This window comes from Xiphophorus maculatus, chromosome 16 (assembly GCF_002775205.1).
Source record: "Xiphophorus maculatus strain JP 163 A chromosome 16, X_maculatus-5.0-male, whole genome shotgun sequence".
Lineage (NCBI taxonomy): Eukaryota > Metazoa > Chordata > Actinopteri > Cyprinodontiformes > Poeciliidae > Xiphophorus > Xiphophorus maculatus.
In genome coordinates, this window is record NC_036458.1 from 21,651,715 (window position 1) to 21,662,254 (window position 10,540).

Here is a 10,540-nt window from a genome sequence, read left to right on the forward strand (position 1 = left end):
TGGATTTTAAGACTTGCGTTTGAGCCCCGTCATATGGAGATCTCATTTTGACAGTTCTGAACCCTGCTGTGATTCTAATCCAGATGAGATTACTTGAGATTATGAACGTAATTATCCTCGCATAGCTGCTGTTTGTTGTTAGACTTTTTCCACATCGCTTCCCGCTCGACTGAAATAACACAGAGGACAAAAGTCCGTTTGGGGGTGAAATTTCGTCACATCTGCACATTCCCAAAAAGATTAAAAACTTTTAGTCAAGACAAAAAGAAAGGGGGGGAAAGTAATTTTCTTATATAAGAAGCGTGTACTGACAGGGATTTGCTGCTCTGCAATTCCTCTCAGCAAACACATGGGTCTGCTCTGCACTCAGGACTATGACAGCAATATTTTTGGTTTATTTAGCCTGTTATAGAGGAAAGAAATGAGGGGGGTTCATTTTTCAAAGTCATTTTTTCACCATGTTATTTATACATTTATAGATGGAGATGCAATTCTGTATTTAATTCACTACAATATATACAAACAATATATTTAGCTTTCAAATTAAATGTTTAGTTAGGAAGCTAAATGTGTAGTTTGAAAATTAAATGTTTGGTTAGAAAATTACAAAATGTGTGTGGTTAATTAGGTGGAACTTGATTACAAAATTTCTATGACACTTAAATTTGATAAATTCTCCCTATAGTAAAATCCAAGCCCTTTAGAGGAAAAAATCACTATTATACAACATCAAAGTAAACTGAAATATAACATGAGCCATTCGTGAGAATACATATTTATTGAACAAATCCGTTTAAGGTAAAATGACCTTCCTGCTCAAAGTTTATTACAATGTTATTTAAAAAACTGTGCAGATTGAATATCAATATTAAGCATTTTCTAAATCTTGTAAAATGGTTTGAAATCGTCTTTTAAAAAAAAATTAAATTCAAGCATTTTCAAGGCGAAGCACGCACAAAAACCCCTGAAATTTGTCATGCATAATTTGAACCACATGTGGATTAGAAAAAAATATCTTTCACTTTGAAATTCGTTGAAGATATTTGTAGTCGTCCCAGTTAAGGCATTAAAAACCCAAAATGTATGGCATTTGTCCCTTTGCCGGATTCATTTCAACCTTTACCTGTATAGCGCTTTATCAAGTCCAGAGGACTCTAAAGCTCTTCACACTACATCCAGTCATTTCAACCGAACACACACCTGCTATGAAACTGATTTTATTTATGCCTCAGTTATATACAGACATTCTCCACACGTCTAACAGATGCAGTTTATTCATTCAAATGATTGCAGGCCGACATTTTAGTGTTACAGTGTGTAAAGTGCATGAAGTCATAATTGCTGTAACGATTTCTGCTCCATTAATGAAACATAAGCAATCACAAACAGACGATGGGCATTCACGCTTTGTTGCTTTTATAACTGCAGGGCCAAAACAGCAACAAATCTAGAACGTTTTAAACTCGTTCTCCGTTCTCTCACAGCTAAAGAACGAGCTCTGTTCTTTAGAAGACGATTTGTTCGTTTAAAACACATGAAGGAACTCGTTTGAAGGAAATCGTTCTGATTTTCTACAAACGTGAGAGAGACGTTTATACTGGATTTTTTTAAGAAACAGACTTGTAATTCGAATTTCATTTCCGTCCACAGAGTTGTTTGTTGAGAGCTGGATCATTTGCCAACAGTGAAGGACTGCAAGCCGGTGATGGCTCTGCCCAGGATCAGGGCGTGGATGTCGTGAGTACCTGATGGGAAAAGGCAGATCTATAAACCTAGTAAACAATGGCTTTAACTAAACAAATCTATAAGAATATCTAAATTAGTGGTGATAGCGTATTGCATGTCGAAAAAGGGCTGAAACATTCGTCAACTGATTTAATAATTGATTAATTGTTAACTAGAGGACACAGACTCAAAAAGGAAATACTTCTATTAAACACTTTTTTTCTATCCAATTATTAATCGATTAATTAAACAAAAACAAACAGATCATCTACACTGAATTGATGTGAAGTCAAGCAGAAGGGCCTGAACTTTTTATGTGTTGATGTTAGAACATGTAAATGATCAAGCGTATATTAATAAAGGAATATGATACTTATGAATATTTTAGCATTCTGACCTTCGTACGTGTTGACGGCCTCCAGGTTCATGACGTGGCGGATGACGTGATATTCGTCGGCGATGCCGTTGCCGCCCAACATGTCTCTGGCCTGCCTGGCGATGTCCAGAGCTTTACCACAGCTGTTCCTCTTCAGCATGGAGATCATCTCCGGCGCCGCTCTGTCGTTAAAACAACAGCAGGTTTTTATTTCTGCCTAACCTCTCATTGGCATAGTCTTCACGTTAAAGATGACCGACTTCGATGTTCTTACTTTTTTTCATCGATAAGCCTGCCCAGCTGGAGACAGGAATGCAGACCGATGGTGATCTCCGTCAACATGTCCGCCATTTTCTTCTGCATCAGCTGATTCCGGGCCAGAGGCACACCAAACTGGATTCTGGTGAAGAAAGAAAATGCAAAAAACACAAAACGATACGTGTTAAATTGATAAAACGATAAAAATGTGCGGGTTTCAGTTCTCCGCAGCAGACTCTTTCTGACCTGTCCAGGGTGTACTGACGAGCCGCGTGGAAGCAGAACTCTGCCGCTCCCAGAGAACCCCATGCGATACCATAGCGGGCGTTGTTCAGGCAACCGAACGGACCCTGCAGAGGCACGATTACAAACTGAACAGTTCTAAAGAATTGACTTTAAAGGCATTCGTTTTAGCCCTTTACTCACGCCTAGACCGACGGCTTTGGGAAGCAGGTTCTCCTCAGGAACCTCAACTTCATCCATGAGGATCATCCCAGTGGCCGATGCCCTCAGGGAGAACTTCCCTTCGATCTTTGGAGTGGAGAAGCCCTTCATGCCGCGCTCCAGGATGAAGCCGCGGATCTTCCCGTCATCGCATTTAGCCCAGACCACGGCCACGTCTGCCACCGGAGAGTTGGTGATCCTAAAAAGGTAGAGAGGCACGTAAATCAGACACACTACGCACCGGGAAGAGTCATTCCCAGTGTGCTGATGAGTGTTACCGAAAATATACAATTCAGTGAATTCAACCAGGGTTCCTACAGGTCATCAACTCCAATTTAAGACTTTTTAAGATCATTATGAATGGAATTTAAGACTGCATCATAAAAGAATGTACGAACTTTGTCCAGCCAATTGGCGATGAATTTGCACTTCTACAGAAAAGTCGGCTTGCAAGTGTGAGTCAACAGTAGCCTCAACCATCTTGAGTCACAGAACGCAATGAAGATGTCTGCGTGACTCAAACGTTTGCCTGACAGCAGTGGCGGCGCCAGGGGGGCTCTAGGGGGCGCTATAGCTCCCCCTGGAAAAGTCATAGCACCCCCATAGAACCCCCGAGAAAATATTAGATTTGTTTTTTGTTTTCATCTGATTTAACATTACTTGTATGTAGTTGTTGCAGCATTTTCATCAAAAGACACAAAATAGAAACAAATTATTATATACCAAGTTAAAAAAAAAAAAACATCATGCAAGAGGATTTGAACTTTGTCTATGCTTATTATCACTTCCGTGACATGATGCCGGCTCCGCCCCCATGCACACGTGGAGCAATCCTCCCCCAGTCATTCCAGGGCATTTGTCAGCAACTGACCAATCGGCTGTCACAATTTGTCGGACAGTGTACATCCCTTATCTAGATGAACTGACTGTCAACACAATATTGACAGTGTTTATCATAGCAAACTACCTTATGTTAGTCAGCACGAAGTTAACCGGTAGTAAGCATAACATTTTTTATCATAAGGACACTTATTGATAGTCAAATCAAGCCAAGCAGCAGTTAATTGGGCAAGTAAATAAACACAAGTTAATTCAAAAAACAAATATGACAATATGACCTTTTGCACATGACGTCACTCTCTCCACCACTATGGATGTCAAAACCTATGCTCTCCTGTATAAAGCCTGTCAAAATACGTACATGTGGTAGCCTAAAATCGCTTTTATTTAGTTGACTTTGCAATAAAATGGTCACAAGGTGCTGCGCGGTCAGCTGTGCAGACAGACAAGGGTCAAAACCAAGCTTATCATTTTATTTTAATGATTAAAGATGCGGCGATGGATAGCAGCTGTCAATCATAATGACCGGCAGCTCTCGGTGTAACTGCAGATTTACAGCGAACACTTTATACAAGGTAAGTAGATCAACGTTCATTTACTTTAAGTAAGTATGAGTAGAAAGATATCAAGTATCACATCATGGAGAAGATAGCGTCTAACCATCAGTAACCATGGAAACAATGCCACGCTGTCATGGCATTGTTTGTATGGTAAAAAATGATTAGCGTCTCGTCTTCTGTGCGTTTTTAAGGCCGCTCCGGTTTAAGGGGAAACACTGTTTATGACATAAATCATGTGGTGTGAATTCAGGCAAAATCGGCAATTTGATCAACACGTCAGGCGAGATGGGTCGGTTTCTAAGCTAGCTGTTTCAGGCTTCTGTAAATACCGCCGTCTATGAGCCCCAACCAGGTGTGCTACCTTCACAGACAAATTAGCTCGACTTGAACAAATAGAATCCTTGAATAAACACAAAAACAACTTGGGAAAACAACTTCAGCTGCTCAGTTCAATACTCCAAATTCTCACTTCCAATGTACATCTTCGAATGATTAAGTGACGCAGCTGCAAAGGGTCAATAATAGGGTATCCCCTTTGTCATGAATGCTGTTTTAACCCAAACAACGTAATATATTATCTGGAAGTTATCTGGCTAATGGCTCAAAGCTTCGTGCTGATGTCTAAGCGTCAAATAAACGCAAACCAGTGTGATTAAAATAGCAATACTAATGCTATTTTAGTATTAGTATGTAATACTAATACTAAAATAGCATTTTAGTATGCTATGCTATTAGTATGCAGACATACTAATAGCATAGTGTGCTATTAGTATGCATACTAATATATATTATTATAGAATATATAATAATATCTAGTAGCATAACTTCTATGCTACTAGAATATTGTATATTCTAGTAGCATAAATATAGTTATCTATGTTGATAACTATAGGGAAAAAAGATCAGTCATAGCACCCTCAGTAAAATGCTTATGTGTTAAAATACACATGTAAATATTTCAGCATGTCACAAGAGCTTCTGTGGTGAAGAGCGCCACCGTGTGGATAACTATGATCATACATCCTTACTGCAGAAATTGGGTTTTACTGAATAAACAATTACATAAACAAGGTCAAATGCCTCTAATATTCACACATTCTCAGATTACCTTCCAAAATTAGATTACGTCTCTTATAACTAGTTATTTTGTCATCAATATTAAGGAATTATTGACTTTAAACAAGCTCTGATTTCTGGCTGAAAAGTTATTTGCAAGTTAGTTTAGTCTTATCTTAAGAGTATTAGGATATTTGCACTAGAAACTGGACCAGAACCACTTGGTAAAATGTTGTGTTTTTGCAGTGTGTGTGGCGTCATCATGCTGCGAGTCAGACTCAACCCACCAGGTCTTGGAGCCGTTCAGGGTGTAGGTGCGGCTGGACGGGTTATATTTAGCTCTGGTCTCCATGCTGCCGGGGTCACTGCCATGATTGGGCTCCGTCAAGCCGAAGCAGCCCAGGGTCTCTCCACGAGCTGCAACACACCAACGTCTCTCTCACTAATACATATTATAATCCTAAGCTGATAAAAAAAACAAAAAAACATCAGATGTAGAAAATAATTGTTTAGGTTCCACTTATTACTGCTTAACAGTCCCTTTAGTATAAACCTAAATAAAGTTTGTTTACAGAGACATCATAGTCTATTTTATTTATGCTTTCGGTTGTGTGTGTTTTATATTTCCGTTTTATTTTTTTGAAATGTAAAATATCTTAAGTGTTCTTCACAAACTTAAAATGTATTGGATCTTTGAGGAGGCAAAATTGCATTATTATGTTGTTATCAATATATTACTTAAATGGTCTCAAAACAATAATATTATTGTTTATCGTAATAATTACTGGGACAATGTATCATCCAGCGATGTGTTATCATGACAGGTTTAGTTACACAGATCAGCATAAGTGTAAGGCTGCTGACACATTTTAAACCTCGGCAAGTAGAACAGAAACCTCTAGACATTTGCTGCTGATCACCAGAAACCTGCTGATGGACGAACTCTTTAGTTCTTACCCAGCTTTGGGAGGTATTTCTGTTTCTGCGCCTCTGTGCCGTAAGCATTAATAGGGTGCATGACCAGCGATGACTGCACGCTCATGACAGAGCGATAGCCGCTGTCCACCCTCTCCACTTCCCTGGCGATCAAACCGTACGCCACGTAACTCGTCCCGGCACAGCCGTACCCTGAGCGGCAAACATGAAACCAGATGTGTCCTTATAAAATTTCGAAAAGCAAGAAATTTGTGTAAATTTGACTATCCCGTAATGTTTTAGACTGACCTTTAATCGTAGGGCCGAGGACTCCCATCTCTCCCATTTCAGACACAATCTCTCTGTGGAACACTGGAAGCAAAACGTAACACAACCCGTCAGCTGAAGCTGGAAAATTGGTTTTGTTTCCCTAATATAAAGCAAACTGAGAACCAAATAAATTTTATTTGATATTATTATAGAATATATAATAATATCTAGTAGCATAATATCGCTGCCACTAGAATATTATATATTCTAGTAGCATAAATATAGTTATCTATGTTGATAACTATAGGGAAAAAAGATCCGTCATAGCACCCTCAGTAAAATGCTTATGTGTTAAAATACACGTAAATATTTCAGCATTTCACATATAGAGCTTCTGTGGTGAAGAGCGCCACCGTGTGGATAACTATGATCATACATCCTTACTGCAGAAATTGGGTGTTACTGAATAAACAATTACATAAACAAGGTCAAATTCACACATTCTCAGATTACCTTCCAAAATTAGATTACATCTCTTATAACTAGTTATTTTGTCATCAATATTAAGGAATTATTGACTTTAAACAAGCTCTGATTTCTGGCAAACATACAGCAACAACATAAAACTGATTAACTTTGAATTTCTACGTTTTTTTTCTCGCAACTTTTCAGATGTTCAAACTCAACTTTTTCTAGAAGATTTCTGGGATTAATCTCAGACTTTCTGAGTTTTTTCATATAAAATGTGTTCTGCGTCTCACCATGTTGCAGTCTCCACTTCTCCTGTGGTTTTTATATCATTTATATAATTTTCTAAACAACATCTGCAAATGGTGATGGGACAAGCCCATTCAAAATGTATTTTTGAAATGTGGGAACCGATTTATTCAATGTAGACCTAAGAAATCTCCAGGAAAAACATCTGACCTTCATTTCTGTTTGCCAGCAGGATTCGAGGCATGAGCTTCTCCTGGCAGTACGTCCTGAAGGAATCCCTGATCAGGACCTCCTCCTCCGTCAGCTGGCCCTCCAGGTCCAGGGCGTCCCTCCAGTCGAACTGGACTTTAGCTGCCGGACCCACAAACAGGAAATTACTGTTTTTATTATTTAAGCTAACCGGAAACATGTCTTCAGTTCAAAAAGATATCGGCACAGCGTTTGTCGATACCCACGTGGTTTAGCCCTCTGATCGGACTTTTCTGCATCTGGGACACAAAATACAAGCAGAAAGGGTTAGCATTATGCGCAACATAACAGGAAACGACAAGAAAGAAGAAGATTCTAATTAGCTGCTCCAAATTGTGAATAAATAAAGAGTAAAAAAAAAAAGTTTGACTAAAAATCCGTCCAGCTGCACATCATTCAAAACTAGAAAACCTGAAGGAATAAATGTTCAAACATGCTACAAACCGACCTCAACCAAAGAAAATATGAACAAAAGTCACACAAATCAGAACTATTCCAGAGCACTCACATACAAAGTTTCTGGTAGCAATATGGCAAACTGTGTCTATGTACACTTTTGCAGCACTCTTTATTTAGTCACCCTTTCTGTTCCAGGTTAAACACCAAAGTAGGCAAGTGCACGACAAGTATAAAGACAAGTTACGGACCAGGCCTGGTAGCTGCAGCGGTGCCCTGGGCTCTGGAGGCTGAGAAGAAGGCGCACCTGTGGGGGTTCACCAACAGGCGACACACGGTGCTCCTCAACGCCATGATAGAAACCAGTCTGTGGATATTATATTAAACCAAACTCGTTGCATTCATTGACACATTTATTAGAACATTTATGCCACATGTTATCCCGAGGAGAATTAAAACTGGTAGAAAAACGCGTTATTAACGTCTCCTGACGCCGCTTTATCGTGATGGCAAACAAACGAATCCGGACGCCGCAGGAACCCGGCCAAGTTCGGCTAACTGAGCTAACTGAGCTAACCTGTGCGGTTAGGTAACTACAGCTGCTAACAAGCTACACGCGCATGCTCACTGTAGCTTTGTGCTAATTTTGAGCTTTCAGGTTGAAATTATACAAGAGTCATAGGAGAAACGAGAACGTTGTGTTACAAAATAAGCTGCAACACCTGGCGGACGGCTGTATAAGTATTTACCTGTGTGACGTTGGAAAAACAGCTTCTCCTTTAGCTTCACCGGTCGGTCTCGAGTTGCAGTGCGTTGACACTTTACGGTCAAAACATACGCATACGTCATCACGTAAGGCAAACCTATTCGTTGTAGCGTGACTAAAACGTGTTTATTTTGATACCATTTTTGTAAAATAAAAAATAATATATTTAAATTTTGAGTAGAGCGTGGAAAAAATCCGTTTTATCCGTGTTTATTACGAAGTATTAAAAATCAGATTGCATTTTTAAAGAAGAGGGCCAATCTGATTGGTCACTTTTTGGGGGAGTGTCACTTCCTTGTAAAAAAAAAAAAAACAAACTAAAAACGTCTCAGTTATTATGAACTTTACTATTACATGAGCCAGACAAGATACACTGTTAAGTGACACGTGGAATGTTGTATAGTGACCATTTTTTCTAGCGTTGTTGTTTTACTGTGGAACCAATAGAAACATATTCGATAGTGCTCGAGCGTCAGAAGAAAAAGCATTTCTCAGATTTTATTATGCATTCACTGCACTTTATTTCAGACATTTTGTCAGATGGTTTGTTAATATAAACAGATCATTGGATAATTATACAGGAAACTGAAGCTACAGTTCACACAGACTCACCAAAATCAGACAATAACATAATCAACACTAGATAAATGTTGCACCGATCGTTTGCTGGGGTCAGAATTTGGCCAAATAACACAAAACCAAAGATTCATTCTTAACTATTTATATTGGTGAGGGAAGTGTAAAGGTATGACGGATATTTTTTTTCATACAAAAATCTAATTTTGCTTTATAAGGTCTGCATCGTCTCAGCTAAATCCGCATGCTACTCTGGTTTAGTCAGTTCTGGTGAAGGTTACTCTAAGTCTCTCTTTTCTCTGTCCAGCAGAATTACAAAATAATCCAGATTCATCCCCTCCCATATCCACTCTGCTGACTTTTGCGACTTTTTTGCAGTACACTTGAACTAAGACAAAACTAAGTTACAGCAAATTTTTTAGCAACATATAGGAGTTTGTTTTATGTCGATAACTCCTTAATGTTGCTTGAAGAGTGCTTGTTTTATTGGCAGATAATTTAACATTTCGCAAGATATTTTTGCCATGTTGTAAGTGAAATAATCTGCCAATGGAACAAGTAACATTAAGAACTTATTTACTCAAAGCAAACTCCTATATCTTACTGAAAAGTTACATCTATGTTATTTTTGTCTTATTTCAAGTGTACTGAAATGTTTGCGCTGGAAACTAGGCCAAAATACTTGGTGAGATTTTGTGTTTTTGCAGTGTAAACTGAGCATGGAGTCTAAAAGTTTAAACATTTATGAAATAATAATCAGCCACACAAGATTGCTACTGTACAACTAGAGCCTTGGAAAAGGATTTGAACTTGTTGAAGTTTGTCATATTTTTCCTAGTTTTAATCACAAACTTTGTTTTTATTGGGATTTTATGTGAAACACAGAGTGGTGCATAATTCTAAAGTGGAATGAACATGACACAACATTTTAATTAACAATGGTTTCATTAAAATTATTTTAAAAGTTATCTCTCTATAATCATTTATAACTAATGCTTCTTTAGTCAGGTGTTTTTAATTGTGTGAATAATTATGTCATAATTCACCAAAACAGTCGTCACAGATAAACAGAGTGCACAGTATAGTAAGTATAAGTCATGTTTCCTTGAAGGCTGATGGTTTTCATTATTTTTTTAAATAAATTCTAAACTATGGTAAAAATTGACAAAGGGGCAACCTTTAGATAAGAACTATAGAGGCGCAATAAAATGCATTCCATGGATTTGTCAGAATATTATGAATTTATTGGTTTTCCGTAAAGCAAGGTGATGATCAAGTGTTTTAATGAATCATTATTATTTATATTCTGCTGAAGTCATAGTTCCTCCTGGTCGCCTTCTTACTGTTGTATCATGAGTCAGAACAGGAAACGTTAAGTCTTTTACGATAAAT

General features: G+C 38.2%; 1 protein-coding gene across 1 annotated transcript; it reads right to left on the minus strand.

The window, feature by feature from the left end:
- Nucleotides 1-759: 759 nt before the first annotated feature.
- gcdh (glutaryl-CoA dehydrogenase) lies at nt 760-8,654 on the minus strand. The gene is made up of 12 exons (XM_005814869.3): nt 8,556-8,654; nt 8,058-8,173; nt 7,617-7,649; nt 7,372-7,512; nt 6,484-6,546; nt 6,217-6,387; nt 5,547-5,676; nt 2,786-3,002; nt 2,606-2,709; nt 2,376-2,501; nt 2,123-2,283; nt 760-1,745 (listed from the first exon to the last, which is right to left on the minus strand). Exons 2-12 carry the CDS (start codon nt 8,158-8,160, stop codon nt 1,672-1,674), a joined length of 1,323 nt encoding a protein of 440 aa, XP_005814926.1. The 5' UTR covers nt 8,161-8,173; nt 8,556-8,654; the 3' UTR covers nt 760-1,671.
- Between the last annotated feature and the right edge of the window lie 1,886 nt (nt 8,655-10,540).